This window comes from Falco peregrinus, chromosome 16 (assembly GCF_023634155.1).
Source record: "Falco peregrinus isolate bFalPer1 chromosome 16, bFalPer1.pri, whole genome shotgun sequence".
In the NCBI taxonomy this organism is placed as follows: Eukaryota; Metazoa; Chordata; class Aves; order Falconiformes; family Falconidae; genus Falco; species Falco peregrinus.
Window position 1 is genome coordinate 4,326,780 of NC_073736.1, and position 19,587 is coordinate 4,346,366.

Here is a 19,587-nt window from a genome sequence, read left to right on the forward strand (position 1 = left end):
TGCAAAGATCACAGCCAGTTTATTATTAGATTTAAAGCCAAGAACAACCCCCAGGGTTTCTGGGCACATCCCTGTGAACCAGGAACAGAGCGTGGAGCCAGGGTGGCTGGGAGCTCCCTGCAGCCGCTCTCCCTCCCACCACCCTCCAGTCAAACCAGCTCCCCCTTTTGCTGCCCATACAGGTCTGGGCAGGGCTAAAACTAAGCATATCCCCCCCCCCGCCTCCTCCATCTCCAAGAGGGATGGTGGGACCACACCAGCATGTCCATAGTACCTTGCCCCGAGGGTTCAACACCATCACAAGCACCCCTATGCACCAACACGGCCCCCCATCACCCCCCCAGCCCTGGCTGGTGAGAGGGGGTGTCTGTCCGCTTGCCCTGGCCACCCCCTCAGTGGCTGAGGGTGGATGAGTCGTAGTTGTTGATGAAGTCCTCCAGCTCCTGGAGGTGATGGATCCGGCCCTGGCGGAGGTTGGCCCTCAGTGCCAGCCCCAGCGCCGCCTCCATGGAGGGCTCTTTGTGCAGCAACATTGTGGCCACCACCGCGATGGTCAGGCTAAACTGCTGGTAGGACTGCAGGGGAACGGCACGAGGTCAGCACAGGGCACCCCAAAACCTCCCAGCCAGCAGCATGCAGCCCCGTCCAGGGATATTTTTCCCTCTGAGGTGGGTTCATGAACCCTCTGACAGCATCTGAGCCCCTGCAAACTCCTTGCCCATGAGCACCTTCCCCTGCATCCACCATCACCAGGAGGGGTTTCTCCTCAGCGACCCCAAAGATGCCAAATTCATGTCCCCCCATCACCCAACACTGCTTCTCCCACCGCGGTTCAAAGGGTCCTCGGGTGAGCTCCCCCCACTGCAGCTAGCCCCAGACCCCTACACTCCTCGGCCAGGGGCCACCGGGACTCACCAGCTCGATCTCCTCCTTCCTGGCGAGGATGGCGGCGGAGCGGAGGTCCATGCTGGCTGGGGAGGGTGTTGGGAGCGTGGAGCAGAGCTTCTGCTGGTCACCTGCATCCTGCGTGGTGGAAAAGGTGAGGAAGGGTCAGATGCTTTGAAGGGGAGAGGGACTGGGCAAGGTTGGGGCCAAACAGGGGCTGCCCATACAGATTACTAGCCAGGGACCGGTCACCCTGCGGGGGAACCCGCTGGGACCTTGGCTCCCTGGGGTGCTGGTTTGCCACCCTTCCCTCGGGCGCGAGAGCTGCCCCCAGCTCTCCCCTCCGCCCAGCCCTGGCAGCATGACCACCGAGAGCCCCACCAGCCATTTCTCTTCCCCATTAGGCAGTAATTAAGCTGCTCTGCAATGCTCTCATTTGCTTCGTTAAAGCTTGAGTCCCGGGGTCGTTCACGCTCCAGCACGCTCTCAAGCCTCTAGTTATTTTTTTGGCCTTTCTCCCAGCTGTCTCCCGTTTATCAGCATCTCCGGTGCAGCCAGCTACAGGCTCAAAGCAGCACTTTAACCCCAGCCCATAATCCTGCAAACAGGGAGGCCAGAGGGATATGAGGGATCCCACTCCACTGCTCCTGGGCTGTGGCAGTATCCCTGAGCCCTGGGCACCTGCCTCAGGGTGAGCGCGAGGGAGCAGAGGCACCCTGAGCCCCTTACTGGCTCCATCGCACTGGACCCAGGAGGGTGCAAGCTCGGCGTTGAGGTCTCTGGTGTGGTGCAGGTGTCCAAGGAAGCCTGGCTGGGCTGTGCATCGGGCTCTGCGGCAGCTCCTGTCGGGACCTGCGAGTTTTCGGATGGCTGAACACCTCCAAGATGCTGCGGGAGAGAATGGGGCTGGGGGACACAGGCAGCGCTGCCCACACACCCCCTGCCTGCAGCAGTGCCCTGATGGGCTCCCACCCAGGGTGGGCAACCCACCCCATCGCCGGCAGCGTGTGCCTCGGTTTCCCCAGCTCTGCTCTGCAGATGCTGCCGTCCCTGGGAACGCGGATGCAGCTCAGCACCGACCTCTCCCACGGAGCTGGCTGCTGTGCTGTCCTTGGGGACAGGCTCCAGAGGGTCTGTGGGATCCGAGGGATGTGACCCGCCACCGGTGCCAGCCTCAGGGACACTTTGGCTGCACGGCTTTACCTGTTCAAAGGATTACAGATGCACTGCGGGGTCCATGGGGAAAAAGGGGTTGCAAAGGGGACTGCAAGCTCCCACCACCCCTGGGCACCGCTTTTAGGTGGGAAGAGCAGACGCATTAGCTGGTACCTCAGGGTGCTTCTCTGTCTCAGCAGAGCTCTCCTCCAGGGGGGCTGGCTCCATTTCCAAAGCAGAGGGGCCCTGGCTGTGGCTGCCCGCAGGTTTCTCCTTGGTTTCCGACTCAACCTGGGGAGATGCAATGGTGTGAGACTGGGACACAGGTCTGTTCTGGGAAGAAGAGCTGGGAGAGGGGACAGATGGGGTGCTAAAACCCAAAGGGAACCATGGGGCTTTGCAGCCCCAGAGAAGAGTCAGGAAAATTTCCGTGCCTGGCAAAGAGACAGCAAGGTGAAAAGCGAAAAGGCTGGATGAGAGAGAAGGAAGATGTTACGCTGGCCGAAGAGACACCCAAGCCAGGCACCTCCAAGGGGCACGAGCATCCCTGCCTGCCCCCAGCAGAAGGATGCTGTCCTACCAGCATCGCTCCTGCTGCCTGCTCCGGCTCCACAGCCTCTGTCGTCGCAGCCTGAGGATCAGCAGCTGGGCTCCTCTGAGGGGTGCTGGCCGGTGTGGGGGGCTCAGGGACCTTGCTGCTCACTGCTGGCGGGCCCTGGGGGAGACCACACTGGTTGGGGGCATGGGGGCACCGTGCAGGGCTCAAGACCGTGCAAACTTGGGTCACTGCTGGGTGCTGGGATGGAGCATGTGAAAACCTACAACTTGAGCCTTCTGTTTCCTGCTGTTACATGACTTAGGAGGACCACGGTGCTGTGGGTTACTGACCCTCCAATTGCTCATCCCAGAGAAGGACCTTGGGGATGGTTTATTCCCTGCAAAGCAAAGAAACACAATGGGAGCGGCTCCTTGCTCTGCCCCAGGAGATGCTGGTGAGCACCGTGGAGATGCTGCCGCTGCGTGGGGCCCCTCACAGCCCTGAGCAGCTGGTACAGGGTTGGCACAAACCTCTGGAGGGCCAGGTACACTGCAGGTGCTGGAAATTGCTGCGCTTTTGGTGCTGAAGGTGAAGGAGTTGGCTGCATGCCTTAGCACGGCCACGAGAGCCCCTGAGCAGCCAGCCACCCCTGAAGCCGCCTCGCCTCCTGCAGGAGCAAAGGCAGCCCCAGGGTGGGGGATTTAGGCTGGAAGGGGTCTCTGGTGCAGCCCCCCTACCCTGAGCACAGCCAGCTTCAACGCTGCATCACCCCTTGGCTGTGCACCGCTGCAGAGCATGGCCCCAGTGCCCCTGCTTGCCACCCCACCGCTGCACAGTCCCCCCGCGCCCCCCACCCTTGGCATGGGCACCCACCATGGCAGGCTGGCGGGGTGCCTGGGTGGGTGCTGCATCTTGTCCGGGAATTCAGGCCAGGCAATGCAGTTGGGGTCAGGCATCTGTGGCTCCTGCGGGGAAGGGGGTGGTTTGAAGGCACTGAGCAGTACAGGGGACGCTGCAGCTGCAGAGCAGAGAAGCCAGGCTGCTGCTGCTGCCAGCACTGTGCAGGCAAACCTGTCCCCATGCACTGTCCTTGCCACCAGGGCAGTGAATGGCCCCTGCCCCATTTCACCCACTCCCTGCCCTCAGTCCCACTACTGCTACCACCCCCTGCAGCCCACCACCCCCTCACCGCCTGCCTCACCTCTCCGAAGCAGCCCTCAGGTCCTCGGTTGCCTTCTCTGTCATCCCAAGGGGGTGCTGGGGGACAGTCATGGGGTCCCCGTCTCCTGTCCTCCTTGTCCCAAGGAACATTGGCAGGGCCATGGAAGGGTCTGGGGGCCTGGGGGCCGCACTGCAATGGCAAATCACCACCAATGACAATAGTGGCATGCAAGGGACAGCCACCAGCCGCCACCATCGGACCCATCTCCCCCTAACCACCTGCCTCACCTCTCCGAAGCAGCCCTCAGGTCCTCGGTTGCCTTCTCTGTCATCCCAAGGGGGTGCTGGGGGACAGTCATGGGGTCCCCGTCTCCTGTCCTCCTTGTCCCACGGAACATTGGCAGGGCCATGGAAGGGTCTGGGGGCCCGGGGGCCGCACTGCAATGGCAAATCACCACCAGTGACAATAGTGGCATGCGAGGGACAGCCACCAGCCGCCACCACCAGACCCATCTCCCCCTCACCGCCTGCCTCACCTCTCCGAAGCAGCCCTCAGGTCCTCGGTTGCCTTCTCTGTCATCCCAAGGGGGTGCTGGGGGACAGTCATGGGGTCCCCGTCTCCTGTCCTCCTTGTCCCAAGGAACATTGGCAGGGCCATGGAAGGGTCTGGGGGCCTGGGGGCCGCACTGCAATGGCAAATCACCACCAGTGACAATAGTGGCATGCAAGGGACAGCCACCAGCCGCCACCATCGGACCCATCTCCCCCTAACCACCTGCCTCACCTCTCCGAAGCAGCCCTCAGGTCCTCGGTTGCCTTCTCTGTCATCCCAAGGGGATGGCGGGGGACAGTCTGAGGGTTCCTGTCTCCTGTTCTCGTCCCAAGGGCCATGGAATTGTCTGGGGTCCCTGGGGCCGGACTGCAATGACAAATTGCCACCGGTGAGGACAGCAGCTGAGTTGTTTTGGCTTTGCCGTGGTTCCCCCTCCCCACCACAGCCCCCAGCTCCTTCTGCCTCTCCTGCTCCTGGCAGAGCCCCTGAATTCTGACCACCCTGGATGTGCAGGTGAACCCCCCAGTGCCACCAACCCTTGCCGCAGGGCTGCTCGCCACTTACTGGGCACATCTGCCCCTCCTGTGCTGCAGGCCATACGCACAGGGCGACAGGGATCCAGCCTGCCATGGACCGAGGTATAGAGAGGGCACAGGGAGATGAAAGCAGGATGAGACCCTCACCTTTACCCTTATATCAGCTGGATGCTAACCAAGGATGAGGAGCCAGAAGCCCAATCACCCTCCTTTCCCGGCTGAGGTCCCAGATGACTCCCCATACCACAGTGATGCTCTCCCAGCTCCTTAACATCCCAAGCGATGGAGAGCCAGCACCCATCCCTGCTCCTCCATCGCAAACCACAGCTGTGTGGCAGCAGGAGGGTTGCAAAACCACCTACCTTCCCGCTGAAGTTCGTCTGCCTGCCCACCAGTGAGAACATTTTCCCAAAAGCTCGTCCTGGCCCCAGTCCCAGCGAGGAGAAGGGCCCCGGTCAGCACCCAGCTGCAAAGGGAGAGGCAGGTGTTATAAATTGAGACCACAACAGATCATAATCCAACTAAAATTTTATTAATTATAGCAAGTAGAATATGAGCAAAACCAGCGCTGGACGACAGGGGAGTCTGCGCTCCGCCAACTGCCGTCCTGAGCAGTTCAAACAGTCCCTTTTTATACATCTTTACTTCCGTGTTCATGAAGTAGTGGAGGTACTCTGCGCATGCTTCAGTTGTTGTTAGGGGGTCGTTTTCTGCCTCCTGGTGGTCGTTGAGGCCGAAGTAAGAAGTCTTCCTCCTTCATCCCATAGTTGACCCCTCACTCATATGTCCTTATATGGGGTTGTTTGTCCTGTTTCTGTCGGTTCCTGGATATCTGGTGGTTATCTTATCTTGCACAAGCGGTATCTGGTTTAGTTGATTGCGGTTGTCCTATCTTACACAAGCGGTGTCTGGTGGCTGTTTGCATAAGTGATTTCATATCTTTTGTTGCCTAACCTTTACATTGGGTTTAACATAAATCTTAATAAACAATACCCTAGTCCATAGTTTCTTACACAGGGGTGAGCACATCCCATAGGACAACACTGCCAGCTGGGGGACAGCTGCCTGTCCGGTGCCACCTGTGGTGCTCCCAGCTCTGCCAAGCGTTGGGTCACCTCCAGCGCCACAGGGCACCACCACCAGCGAGGACCCGCAGGAGATGCATCAGCTGGGGGCCACATGGACCCGCTCCCCATTTTGGGAGGAGACATGGGACCTGGCAATGCCACGGTGGCTCCCTTGGCACTGGCACGCCTGCAACTCACCCGAAGCCTCCACTTGCTTGCAGCCACGTTTCAATCGCCCTGTGCCAGCCCCACGGGTCACAGCACCCAGCGGCACCACCCCACTATTGTCCCACGGGATCCTGGCCCAGCCGCTCGCCCTCGCCCGCATCGCCCCACTGGGCTTGGGCAACCTGCCCGCTGGGTGCCCCTGGGCAGCCCGCACCGGAGCGGGGTGCAAGCCCCACTCCAGGCTGCATCCCCGCCCCTGTGCTGCTCCCATGGGACACGGTTTGGGCTCCCCATAGGGGCTCGGGGCTCAAACCCTGCAGATGCAAAGGGCTCCCTGGGGTGGCCTTCGGGGCTTCCCCGCTGCCAGGCTGTGGGGTCAGGGAGCAGGGCTCACGGCAAGAGATGCGGCAGCGGTGAGCAGGGGATGCTCTGCCCCAAAACCCACTGATCCCAGCCCGGCTGGGGCACTGGGCTCCCAGTTAGGACTGGCCACCCCCTCCCCAGGCTAGCAGGGGTTAATGGCAGCACAGGCACCGCTCGCAGGTCAGCAGGGACAGCACCAGAGTAAAAGAGAGAATAATAACGACACTTTTCTCTCCAAATTGAGGGGTTTACCTGGCAGATCAGTCCCAGGTGGCCCTGGAGAGCAGCTTGCCCCGCCGAAGAGCTGAGCAACGAGGGGGAGTGCCGGAGAGCCCCCCGCCCCCAGCTCAGCTCCGGCAGCCTCTCCCAGCGGGGCCGCCAGATCGCCCCCACCCCCACCCCCACCCCACGTGTGCTTTGTGCAAACCATCAGCCGGCGATCGCCGAGGGCAGCCAGGTGCCAGTTCCACCCCAGGGAGCTCCCCCAGGGCCTCCCCAGCATTGATTGCCTTTCCTAGAAAGCCACCCTGCCCTAATCCTGGAAGCTTTTCCCTCCTGTTTGCGTTTGCAGCTCCTTACACCGAATTCCAGCTGCTGGGAACAAACCCTGGCTAGCTGGGGCACGGACGGGGCAGACACCCCCCGCCTCATTTTCTGAGGGCAGCACCCCTTCTGCCGTCAGCCTCTGATCACCAGGGCCAGCCAAATTCCTGCGGTTATCTCCGACCTCTCAGCAAACCTGGTTTAAAGCCCTTTGATTCGAGACCTGAAGATCTGCATTGCATCAGCCTCTGGGCGCTGCTCCCGATCCTGCTCCATCCCCACCTCTGCAGCCCCCGTGCAAGGGGACCCCCTGCATCCCCAGGGCACGGAGCCCCTCTGCATGGGGACCCCCTGCATCCCCAAGGCACGGAGCCCCCATGCAAGGGGACCCCCTGCTTCCCCAGGGCAGAGCCCCTGTGCAAGGAGGGGGGCCTGCATCCCCAGGGCATGAAGCCCCCCATGCAAGGGGGCTCTCTGCATCCCCGGGACAAGAAGCCCCCATGCTAGGGGGTCACCCTACATCCCCAAGGCACGGAGCCCCCTGCAAGGGGACCCCCTGCATCCCCAGGGCACAGAGCCCCTATGCAAGGGGACCCCCTGCATCCCCAGGGCACGGACCCCCATGCAAGGGGACCCCCTGCATCCCCAGGGTGTTACAAATATTTGAAATCAAATGAGATTTAATATAGAAATATAAGAAGCTAAGTGTGATAGAACGGGTACAGCAATAGCAGGTGTGGTGTGTTTTGGCTAACTATAGAAACAATATGTTCTGCTTTAGTATCTATAGAGTTAAATATTTCAAATAATTAACCATGGAGTTGTAACTATAGGATTGTTAAGAAACTGTTAAGGAGACTGTCATGGATACTAGTTACGTACAATGGACACGAGTTACGCTGCTTGGAAATCCCGTTACCCTTCTGTCTTGATTTGAATATCAAGGACGCCAATCAGTAGAGCTATGCAGATTTGACCAATGATTGCAAGTTTTAATATATATATATTAGATGTGTATATATATATGTAAAATATAGTAAGATTGCAGTATCGATGGGATCGTGCGATGGGTGAAACCACCCAATGTAAAAGGTAAATTGAAGAGCGAGCATAGTATGCATTTTTATGTAAAAGAACCTGTTTTTCTTTTGTTCATATGTTCAAATAGGTTCAAAACAAATATGTTCAAAAGAACAATGACTTGACTGAAAAAGTGTATAAAAACTCTGGAATTTTGATGCTCGGAGCCATCCCCCACGTCCCCAGCGCTGCAATAACGCAGTGCCTGCTTCTTCAGCCTGCATTGGTGTTAAGAGGGTTTATTCCTGATTTTGGTGACAGGAGCAGCCAGGCACTGAGCACCTCTGCCAGGCACCTCCAGCATCTCCTACTCCTTAATTCCCCGCATTCCCACAGGGAACGGCACCCCCGGGAGCCCCTCAGCACCGGCCAGATGTGCCAGTACAAGGTACAGACATCTCGCCTGGCCCCGCGGTGGGATGCATCACCTTCCCGATGCTTAACAAACATCTGGATTGTGTCAGGTGCTGACAGCAGCGGGAGGTTTCGCTGCTGGCTGGGAACACGGCGATAACAAACTGGTCTGAACTGGGCTGCTCAGCGCTACACCAACACGGCAGGGGAAGAGGAGTTTGTGACCTTGCAAGAACGTGGGAAGAAATAAAAGGGAACAGGGAGGCTCCGAGGGAGTTCACTGGTGCTAAACGTTAGCAAGGACGGAGATAAAAGGGAAAAGCCAAAGCTTGAGGTGGAATAAAATCCTTCAAAGTCGGTGAACGAGTGGTGCCGATCGCGGGGACGGGTCAGCCCACGGCCCCTCGGAGCTGGCTGATTCTCAAGGCTGCTCCCACCGGGCAGATAACACACAGCTTTCCAGCTGGTCGGTTAATTAGAGGCTCTAATAGCTATAAATCAATTAACTAACTGGGTGGATCAATTAGCTCTTTGGGATTTGGGGTTGGAAGAGAGCAGCAGGGACAAATGTGGCTGCAGCCTGGATGGGTGGTGTCATGGAGAGGGTCCTCGCCACGCTGGAGCCTGGCTGGGTGACCCGGGTGTCCCCAAAGAGCAGAACTGGCTCTTGGGGAGCAGGGAAAGGGGAGTAATAGGAAAGCGATGCTAATTGCTAGAAATTCTGCGTGAGGATAAGCTAAAATCTTTATAGAATAGTAGTGTAATTGCAGCCCTGTGGCCAGTTCTCATTGCACAAAGGATCCTTAAACAGACCTGGAGCATCCCCGCAAGTGGGTGACCCCTAGTGCACCCCAGAAAGGGGCCAACCGCAGTGTGTTGGGGGTCCGCAGGATCACCCCTGCTCGGGCTGGTGCCTTCAGCCGCTCTCAGTCCCACCAGCTGCTTTTTCCAGGCACAAGAGGAGGAGGAGACCACCAGAGCCAGTGTGGGACACAGGTCCCACCTCAGTGCACTGGTCTGGTCCTAGCAAACTCCGCATCCAGCCGGTCACCAGCCGGCACGGTGATCCCAGTTGCTCCATCCTGGCTTGTTTGATGTGACACCACATGGACGTGGTCATCTATAAAACCTTCACAGAGCATGGAACTCGGGGCAGGGACGGCGGCAGCGCCAGCGGGGTTGGCAGCAGGGCAAGGGGAGGGATGCCTGGGAAAGCATCGGTGCACGGTGCCCTGGCACCAGGCACGTGGGCAAGGCTTAATGACACTAATGAAGTGAGTTTGGCTGGCGGGAAGTCCCATCCCGATGGAAGCAGGAATCTCCTGGGAAAGGTGGTAATGCCCGAGCTGGCAGAGAGAATTTTTTTTCTCCAAAAAGCTGCAAAAGCTGGGGTGGGGGTGGGGGTGCTGGAGCGGGGGGCTGAGGTTGGGGGTTCACCATATGCAAAATGGAGGGAAGGAGCAGGGAGGAGTTGCAGGGAAATGGGAGAATTTGGGAGCAGGGAACAGGGCGAGGGTTTGGGCGCAGGCAGGGAGGGACGGGGGGAGCAGGAGGAGACATTTTTGGGATCCCCCACCTGCAGCGGGAACGCACAGTCCGAGCGGCACGGCCACGGCCCACGCAGCGCTCCAGCCCTTCCCTCCCTTTCCACACATTCCTCCCATACCTTCCCTCCTCGCCACCCCCCATCAGCGCCCGTGCAAACCCGTCTCCCCACAGGTTCACCCGGTTGCACGGTGGGGGACACATGGGGACCCTCCTGAGCTGGCGGCACCCACCAAGGACCCCCAGTGCAGAGCCCAGGTGTGCAAGGGCCCCCTGCGAGCGTGCAAGGCAGGGGTGCCAGTGGGGGGCTTCGCTGGCTGGTGTCCCCCTGCAGCCACCCCCCTGACACACACATGGTGCACCAGTGGCCGTGGGAAGCCACACACTTTATGCAAGGCCACCCTGCCGGGCTGCATGCAGCACGCGAGCACGTTGCACGCGGCACCTGGCACGTGGCACGCTGCACCTTGCATGTGGCACGCTGCACACTGCACCTTGCACCTTGCACGCAGCATGCTGCACCTTACACGTGGCACACTGCACCTTGCATGTGGCATGTGGCACGCTGCACACTGCACCTTGCACGCTGCACCTTGCATGCAGCATGCTGCACCTTACACGTGGCACGCTGCACCTTGCATGTAGCACGCTGCACCTTGCACGTGGCACGCTGCACCTCGCATGCGGCACCTTGCATGCAGTACACTGCACCTTACACGTGGCATGCTGCACCTCGCATGCGGCACCTTGCACGCTGCACCTTGCATGTGGCACCTGGCACCTTGCATGTGGCACATGTCACCTTGCATGCAGCACGCTGCACCTTGCACGTGGCATACTGTACCTCGCATGTGGCACCTGGCACGCGGCACACTGGTATTCCCACTGAATACCTAATGATTGACATAATAATTTTATTATTTTGGAAGTAAAGTGTGTGCCCTGATCAGAATCAATGTACTGGATTATCCCATATCTAGGTATCAAATGCTCTAATAAAGAATTGCAGAACTAAGGATGAAGGAACTTACCTGGCAGTTATACTTCTCTTGCAGGATTGCTCCTTCTCTAAATTTTTACCACCGTTTGTGTCGTACCTCATGTTACAGGATAAGTTTTTACCCATTGTGTTAAATGATTTACTATTACCAATAGATATTTTATCCTCCCTGCCTCGGGCAATTCAGTGAAATCAACTTGTATTTTCTCAAAAGGTTTGTAAGTTGTGTTTTTCCCTCCCGTAGCTACTTGTCGAAACACTTTCTTATCTTCTGACAAGTTAAGCAACCTTGTGTAATTTGTTTTATTTCAAAAATCCCAATGTAGCCAAATTGTTTAAGGAAATGATCACTTAACGCCTTTGTACCCCAATGTGTTTGTGCATGCAGATGTTCCAATATTTCCTAGCACAGGCTTTTTTTTAACATCTCTCGCCCGCCAGGCAGTGTCCATTTTCCTTGTTCTAACTTAGCCCCTATTTTCTCCAATTTTGTTTGTTCCTCAGGGGTAAACTTCTTTTCTCCTTCCTCTCATCTTTCTTCCTCCTGTACTACGTTAATTTTAATGACCTGAGTCCTCAAGGCTGCTTCCTGGGCTTCTTTATCTGCTAAATTATTTCCTCTGGTTCAGTAATCTAATCCCTTTTGGTGTCCTCTTACATGTACCACTGCTCTCTCCCTTGGTTTTCTTAATGTCCTTAAAATTCTTACTATTAATTCCTGATGTATAAGATTCCTCCCTTGAGTATTAATTAAACCTCTTTCTTCCCAAATTTTTCCAAAAGTGTGGACCACCCCATATGAATATTTAGAATCTGTAAATATAGTCCCACTTTTCCCCTTTAATAATTCCAGGGCCCTACACAGGGCATACAGCTCACAAGCCTGAGCTGATCATGATGGACTCAAAGGTCCTGATTCCACAGGTTCTAGGTCCTTATTAATTATTTCATATCCTGATTTTCTTTTTTCACAGGTTCTAGGCCCTTAATTATTGCACATCCTGATTATCTTTTTCCTTCCACCACTCGGGAGGAGCCATCTACAAACAGTGCTTCTCCTTTCTCCAACTCGGTATCCCTTAAATCTGGTCTCACCTTAGTCCAGGTCTTAATTACCTCGAAACAGTTGCGTTGTAATTTCTCCGATGGCTCTCCAAAAAAAACCTGTGCTGGACTCTGAGCAGAGGTTACCCTCGGTTCTAAGTCAGGGGAGTCAATCAGTATCGTTTCATCCTTTAGGATCCGGCTATCTGTTAACCATTTTTCCGCTTTCTGTTGCAAAACACTTCTGACATTGTGTGGAGCATACACCTTTAAAGGAGCACTAAAGGTCATCTTCCTAATTTCCTCTATTAATAATGTTGTAGCGACCAAAGCTTGGAGACAAGCAGGCCATCCTCTACTTACTGGATCAAGTAACTTAGACCAAACCCCACGGGTTTCCTAATTTCTGCCCAGTCTTGAGTAAGGGCTCCATATGCTGTCTGGTTTGATGTATTCACAAAAAGATAAAAAGGTTTTCCCACATCTGGGAGGCTCAATACAGGCACTTGTATTAATGCCCTTTTTATTTCCTCGAATTTCTGATCATCTTCGGTGAGCCACTTAAGTTGGTTATTAGTTAATTTCTCATATAAGAATTTGACCTTTTTGCTGTAGCTTTCCAGCCATGGTCTACAATACCCTAATAATCCCAATATTTGCTGAATTTCCTTTTTAGTTTGTGGGGGTCTTAAGGATAGGATCCCAGATACCCTGTCAGGATCAAATTTATTTCTTCCCTTACTCAGCCAATGCCCTAAGTATTTTACTTTTTGCTCTACAAACTGTAATTTTGATCGAGACACCTGCAATTCCTTTTCTCCTAGAAAATTTAACAATTTTAATAGTAGCTTCTCAGGTTCCCTTTTCAGTTTCTCCTGCTACTAATAGATCTCCACATATTGTAATAATTTTACCCCCCCGGGTAATGTGAAATCTTGTAAGATTTTTCTCCAAAGTTTGTCCAAATAGATTTGGTGACTCTGTAAACCCCTGTGGTAGCACAGTCCATCTTAATTGTTGTTTTCATCCTGTTTCGGGGTCCTCCCACTCAAAGGCAAAATAATCTCTGGATCCCTCATCCAGAGGGCTGACCCAAAAAGCATCTTTCAAATCTATTACACTATACCAAGTATGTTTGGGAGACAGACAGGGAAATTTAGTGATTGTTCGCTGATTTACAGCTCTCAGGTCCTGTACCATCCTGTATGACCCATCAGATTTCTTTACAGGGAGGACGGGTGGATTATGAGGTGACACACATGGTTCTAAAGTTCCTTTTTCCAGAAGTTTGTCAACTACAGGTTTTAATCCCTTTTTTCCCTCCATTGGTATAGGGTATTGTTTGACTCTAATTGGATGAGGCGAATCCATTTTACGGGGTCCATTTTTATCTTTCCAGTTTCCCCCTCCTTATACCATACCGAAGGGTTAATGGCTTCTTCATCCTCTTGTGTTAAAGTGTATAATTTAATGTGCAATTTGTCCCCTCGACTCTGAATGTTCAAGTTTTTTTCAAAATCAAATCCCTTCCTAATAAATTGTACTCCACTTCAGGGAGTAAAAGTAAATCATTAAGGTAAATTTTCTTCTGTTTTTACTTCTACATCTTTCCAGACAGGTACTTTAAAAGGCTCTCCTTTTGCCCCTACTACTGACATATAACTCTGCCCTTGGAAGTTTTTGAATGGTGGATTTTTCAGCCCCTGTGTCCACTAAAAATAAAACTACCTCTTTATGGGGACCAATTGATAATTTTATCAGGGGCTCCGTTGATGCTGAAGTCCCCAGAAGATATAGCCCCTGACACCCCTGTAGAAGAATGGCTGCAGAAGCGTGGCCTTAGAATCTCTGAAGATCTGCACAAGCCAGGCCTGGTATCAGAATAGACCTGTAATCAGAATTGTACTGAAGTTGCTGTGCTGAAGTTAACAAGAAAGGTAGCCTTGAGCTATTCTCGAATCCTGAGACCAAGTAATTACGTTGTGCCAACAGGCCGTGGCTGTAACGAGCTACAGCTGCTGGGAAAGCAGGTGCAGGGCCAAGAAAGGTAGGGACCGGTACGGGAAAATAGGGAGGAACAACCTACAAGGCTGAAGCACAGCAACACAATTAGCTACATGGATAGAATGCTTATTTTAGTCATGACAATTAGGGGTGTGAGAACCGCACGTGTTTAGAGACTGCTAACCAATTATATTTCTGCTTTACAAATAGGCACGTGTATCGGTTCTATATAAGTAGTGTTAGAAACTAATCAAGTTGAGCAAGATGCATAACTCATACTGAGCGTCTTCTTGACTCCGGCGAACCCTTCTTCCAACACACCCCTATTCTTTGAATATTTTTTCATCTTGTTCCTGCTTACGACAGTTCTTCTGAACACGTCCCTTCTTGTTGCAATAGTAACAGACGGGAACTGTGGATCTTTCTCGATAAGATTGTCCCCTGGGTGTTTTCTCTATTTTTCCCCCCTCTCTCTGGACGGGATCTTATTTTTCTGACTTTCTCTTACTGTTGTTACAAAGACTTTGGCTTTTGCTTTTTTGCTTTTCCTCATCTCTCCTAACATATACTTTCTGTGCTTCCCTAAGTAACTCTTCTAATCCTCTCTCTTGCCAGTCTTCCAGCTTTTCTAATTTCCTTCTTATGTCTCCCCAGGATTTAGCCACAAATTGTGTTCTAAGGAGTGCGGTTCCGGCCACTGTGTTCGGGTCAATTCCAGAATACATTTGTAGGCTTTTCCTTAATCTCTCCAACCATACCATTGGAGATTCATCTTTCCCTTGTTGTTCATTAAATGCTTTATTAATGTTTTGCCCTCGGGGAACCTCTTCCCTTATTCCCTGTATGATTAATGTTCTCAAGTCCCTCATATTCTGTCTTCCTTGGGGTTGTTGATGATCCCTGTGGGGATCCACATTTGGCCATTTTTGATCTCCTGGGGGGTCCTACCTGATTCTGTCTTCCCCACATTCTCATTCCAGCTTGCCTAATCATTCCCTTCTCCTCAGCAGTAAATAAGATCCCTAAAACGGACTGTATTTCTTCCCAGGTCTAAGTATTGGGGCCTAGGAAATGGTCCAGTTCTTCAGCTACTCCAAGGGGATCATCTAACAAGGTCCCCATTTCTTTCTTGACATTTCTCACATCTGTGGTATTTTACAGGACTGCCACAAACCCGATGCCTCCCTGATTGCCTCCGAGGGGTACCTCTCGTAAGGGATATAAGGAAGCTCCCTCAGATACGGCGGTCCTACTCCTCGTACACGCAGCTGGAGGTCGGTCTAATTCTGGTGCTGTTGGTGGTGGAGGCACTGGTGGTACTGGTGGAGATACCACTGGTGGAGCTGCCGCCGGAGGTGGATTATTAGGATATGGAGGTGGTAGGTTATCCAATGGCTCCCATTTGTCATCTTTTTCTTGTTTTCCTTCTTCTTCAAACTTCTCATCTGCTTTTAGTGTAAGGATTGAGGCTGGAAAAGGACATGAAGTCCTGATCCATAATCCTACATAATCACTTTCCCCCTGACTAAAAGGTTCCTTCGAATTAACATCTATATTTAAGGCCTGGCAAATCCAGTCTTCAAAGGATCCAAAACCAGGCCAAAAGACATGTGGTCTTAAAGGTTCCTTTGGTCATTCTACCATACAATCCTGGACCATTTTTAATTTACTTTTTTCCTTTTCTGGGGCCCCTATCGTTCCAATTTCTAATCATTATTCCTAATGGACTTGCTGGTGGTATGTTGGTAATTTGCTCCCTTTCTCCTGGTCCTTGGTCTTCGATTTTGTCTGGCCCATCTAGGAATTTTACTGTGGCAATTCCTACAGTCCTTGGTGACCTTAGTAGGAGTGTCTTGCAGGGGGTTTAGGACCCATCACCCACCCACGAATCCTATAGGAATTTCTTCGGTCCTTCACCGGCCAAGTCCCTCGCGGGAGATTGGAACGGCAGATAGAAGACCTCCACAATCGCTTTGGAACAAAGTTCCGTCCCGGTCACACTCCTACACACCCAACCAAATGGTATACGCCTTAAATACTTACAGCTCCGTCGTCCTCATTCGGATCTTCACGTGCAGAATTATGGGCAAAATATAGTGCTGCAGCTGGCAAGGGAGCTCATTAAAAAAAAATCAAATTCTTTGCTTGCCTTTATTCAGGTTCAGGATGGCGTTAGTCCTGTTATAAAAATGAACTAGAGTCAATTTGCAATTTGAACGGTTAATTTACTGAGATTAGCAAGCAAAGCAGTGCTGGGCGGCCGGGGAGTCAGTGCTCCACCAACAGTTCTCAATTTGCAGGTTTGCAGCTTTCCTTTTTATACGTTCTTCTTTTGATTTCTGAGAAAACCCCTCCTTGCTCCATTTCCTGGGTTTTGCATAAACTTCGGTATATTGCGCATGCTCTTACCTGTTACTAGGGGTCGTTTGTCCTCCTTTGGTGATCTTGGGATGAGGGGAATGTATACGTGGCTGATTCTTGAATCGCATATCCTGTCGTTGATTTCTTTGTCTTTATTTAGCATACCTGCAAAACCCACTGTACACACTTTGGTGAACAGCTTCGCAATCTTTACAACCGCAATTTTCCACTTGATTGTGCAAACACGAATTACAACCGCACTTTCCTTCATTCCAGTACAGACAACCATTACAGTCCCGACCTGACTCGAACAGGAGCCACCAATCGGTGGGGTGCCCTTCCTTGATCAAGTCAGAATTCAGGAACCAAAGCCATCCTGGACGAGCCCCCAATTGTGATAAATAATTTAGTCCCAAAATAGGATTACAATCAAAGTTTGCAATTTATTAAGCAAACAGAGGCAAGGAAACAGCGCTGGGTGCGCCAGGAGTCTCCGCTCCACCAAGACGCGCGCTGTACAAAATTTATTTTTGGTTTATATTTCCTAAACTAATACACATTCATAACTATTTCTAAGAAAGGGTTGGTTTATGTAAATGGATCCTTGGAATAGGCGTGTACGTCGTGGCGCATGCTCTTTCTATCTCCTAGGGTCTTCTTAACCCCTATCTGGTGGTCGATGGATGAAGTCAGCAGTCTTCCTCGGCTCACTGTTAGGATGACCCCAGATTTTATGCATGCGCCCTGTAAACTTCTCTTACTTAACACTATGCGGTTAGCAGCTCAGCCTGCATATCAGGGTGTGTAACCAGATGTTCTTTGCAAGATACAGGAACTAGGTATGTAGCCAGATGTTCTTTGCAAGATGCAGGAACTATATACGTTGATGACTCTGTTTTCTTAAGCATGTGGTTATACAAGGGTATGTAAGACAGAAGGTTACATTTCATCATGCGGTCCTAGCATTGTTCTATATCGACACGAATCAAATGAACACATTTCACATAAACCAACCCTTTCTTAGAAATAGCTATGAATATGTATTAGTTTAGGAAATATAAACCAAAAATAAATTTTGTACAGGGCACGTCTTGGTGAAGCGGAGACTCCCAGCGCACCCAGCGCCGTTTGCTTACTTCTATTTGCTTAATAAATTGCAAAATTTAATTGTAATCCTATTTTGGGACTAAGTTATTTATCACAGACATGTGGTTACACAAGGGTGTGTAAGACAGAAGGTTACATGTCACCATGCGGCCCCAGCATTGTTCCATATTGACATGAATCAGATGAACACATTTCACCTTGCATATGGCATACTGTACCTGCACGTGATTTAAAGAACGAAGTCAAAATTTCTAAGTGACTAAGTATCCTTTATTGGCAGCGCTGGATGCACAGGGGATCCTTCTGCCTAATGTGCATGTCTAAAGTAACTAACTACTTTGTATTTATACCATAATACAATGAATATTCAATTAACGCCTAGACATAGTCATTACCTAAACCCGCTTACTCTCGCTTCGTATGTTAATTAGCTTATCAGTCTTTTGTGTTTGCGCAAATCTTCCAAGAACTGTGGGCAGGGGTCCTCGGGACGTGGGCGGTGGTCTTTGGGAGGAAGGCCGTACATGGTGTACTTTTCACCTTTTGCCAGAAAATGCTGAGTTGGGTGAGTTACCAGTTTCAACCAGCTCCTGCTATCTGTCTTTCCTCCTCGGGTGTGTTTTAGCTTAGGATGCCGACAGGTAACAGGATGTCGACAGCCTCGCAAGATGTTGGCAGACACAATACGCAGGGGATGTCATGTATCTTATATTCATTACATTTTAACTACAACATTCATTCTATCCTAGCGTGAGTTCATACAGTATCACACACGGCACACTGCACCTTGCACGTGGCACCTGGCACGTTGCACCATGCGTGCAGCATGCTGCGCCTTGCACGCAGCCTCTTGCACGTGGCACGCAGCACCTTGCACACCCAGCACTGCGCACCTTGCACACTGCACCCGGCGCACACGGTTGCACGCCGCACGCGGCTTGTTGCACGCTGCGTGGCACGCCGCACCTTGCACCCGGCACGCTGCCCTTTGCACCCGGCACGCTGCCCTTTGCACCCGGCACGCCGCCCTTTGCACGCAGCCCCCTGCCCGCGGCCGGCAGCACGAGGGCCGCCCGGCGGGCCACGCGGCTGGCACGCGGAGGCGCTGTGCGCGCCGTTCCCCCCGCCGCGCGCCGGAAGTGACGGCATCGCGCGGCGGCGCGGCGGGGCGGGGCGGGCCAGGCGGCGGCATGGCGGCGGCGGCGGCAGCCGTGGCGGCGGCGGGTGGGCCCGGGGCCGCGCCGCAGGGGCTGCGCGGGTGGCTGCGGAGGGCCTACCGCTTCGCCACCGACCGGAACGACTTCCGCAGGTCGGGGCGGGGCGGGCCGGGGCCGGGGCCGGGGCCGGGCCGGGGCGGGAGCCAGCGCGGGAGCCAGCGCTGCCGGTGTCTCTTGCAGGAACCTGCTGGTGAACCTGGGGCTCTTCGCCGCGGGGGTCTGGGTCGCCCGCAACCTGACGGACATCGACCTGATGGCCCCGCAGCCCGTCCCGTAGCGGCGGTGAGTCCCCGAGGGGCGGCGGGGGGACAAGGGGCCACCGGGAGCTGCCACCCTTACCTGCCAAACCTGCCTCCAGCTGCTGGTGCCCCGACTGCTCACCGGTGCTGGCAGAGCCCCCCCGGGAAGGGGACGGCCCCTGCGCGGTGACCAGATCCAAGCTAACCGAGCTACAAGAGGGGCTGAAGCGAGCGGGAGCGTCAAAGCCGCCGCCAGCCGCTTCGGAGAGAGCTGCAGCGCTGGGTGAAAGCGCCGCATGCCTGCAGACGGGCTGGGAACAGCCCTGCCTAACGCTGCTTCATTGCCGCCCTAGGAAAGGAGCGGAGCCCACCTGCCCTCCCCGCGCCCCAGCACCAGGAGAGATGCCTTCAGCCGTTCCCAGTTGCAGTACGTTCACGGGAAGTACCTGCTGTCCTCTGCAGAGCTGCTGCTCGCGCTTCAAAGCTGTCACGCTTGAAGCGGTGACAAGGGGGTGAAGCGTTTAAGTGTGTGGAGCATTTATTTCCAATTTATTCTGCAAGGCACAAGGAGAATAGTTTTCTCAAGGATGTGAAGCCATTGCGCATGGAATTTTCTTTTGTACCCCCATACACATGTTTATTAAAGTCTGTAGAATAACAACATCAC

General features: G+C 53.5%; 2 protein-coding genes across 8 annotated transcripts in view; one reads left to right on the forward strand and one right to left on the reverse strand.

The window, feature by feature from the left end:
• Positions 1–19,587, reverse strand: part of LOC106112311 (collagen alpha-1(I) chain-like) — a 26,528-nt gene continuing 6,941 nt past the window's right edge. The window contains exons 1-15 of one of the 7 annotated variants that reach the window (XM_055819552.1): positions 16,040–17,448; positions 5,191–5,294; positions 4,512–4,658; positions 4,264–4,425; positions 4,016–4,177; positions 3,780–3,929; positions 3,452–3,543; positions 3,109–3,245; positions 2,863–2,975; positions 2,621–2,755; positions 2,215–2,331; positions 1,876–2,088; positions 1,615–1,773; positions 916–1,023; positions 1–575 (exon numbers count right to left, since the gene is read on the reverse strand). In XM_055819552.1, coding sequence (XP_055675527.1) covers positions 393–575; positions 916–1,023; positions 1,615–1,773; positions 1,876–2,088; positions 2,215–2,331; positions 2,621–2,755; positions 2,863–2,975; positions 3,109–3,245; positions 3,452–3,543; positions 3,780–3,929; positions 4,016–4,177; positions 4,264–4,425; positions 4,512–4,658; positions 5,191–5,232 — 1,920 coding nt within the window. In that variant the 5' untranslated portion in view covers positions 5,233–5,294; positions 16,040–17,448 and the 3' untranslated portion in view covers positions 1–392. Of the gene's footprint in view, positions 576–915; positions 1,024–1,614; positions 1,774–1,875; positions 2,089–2,214; positions 2,332–2,620; positions 2,756–2,862; positions 2,976–3,108; positions 3,246–3,451; positions 3,544–3,779; positions 3,930–4,015; positions 4,178–4,263; positions 4,426–4,511; positions 4,659–5,190; positions 5,295–16,039; positions 17,450–19,587 lie in introns of those variants that run through there. The other 6 variants (XM_055819555.1, XM_055819557.1, XM_055819558.1 and 3 more) reach the window with 6 other exon arrangements.
• Positions 18,612–19,586, forward strand: TOMM6 (translocase of outer mitochondrial membrane 6). The gene is made up of 3 exons (XM_055819560.1): positions 18,612–18,773; positions 18,862–18,963; positions 19,274–19,586. The coding sequence occupies exons 1-2, from the start codon at positions 18,655–18,657 to the stop codon at positions 18,956–18,958; spliced, it is 216 nt and encodes a 71-aa protein (XP_055675535.1). The 5' UTR covers positions 18,612–18,654; the 3' UTR covers positions 18,959–18,963; positions 19,274–19,586.

Coding starts and splice junctions, on each gene's coding strand:
- TOMM6 (XM_055819560.1), top strand. CDS start 18,655: ATGGCGGCGGCGGCGGCAGCCGTGGCGGCGGCGGGTGGGCCCGGGGCC. Junction 18,774..18,861: donor GACCGGAACGACTTCCGCAG/GTCGGGGCGGGG, acceptor TGTCTCTTGCAG/GAACCTGCTGGTGAACCTGG.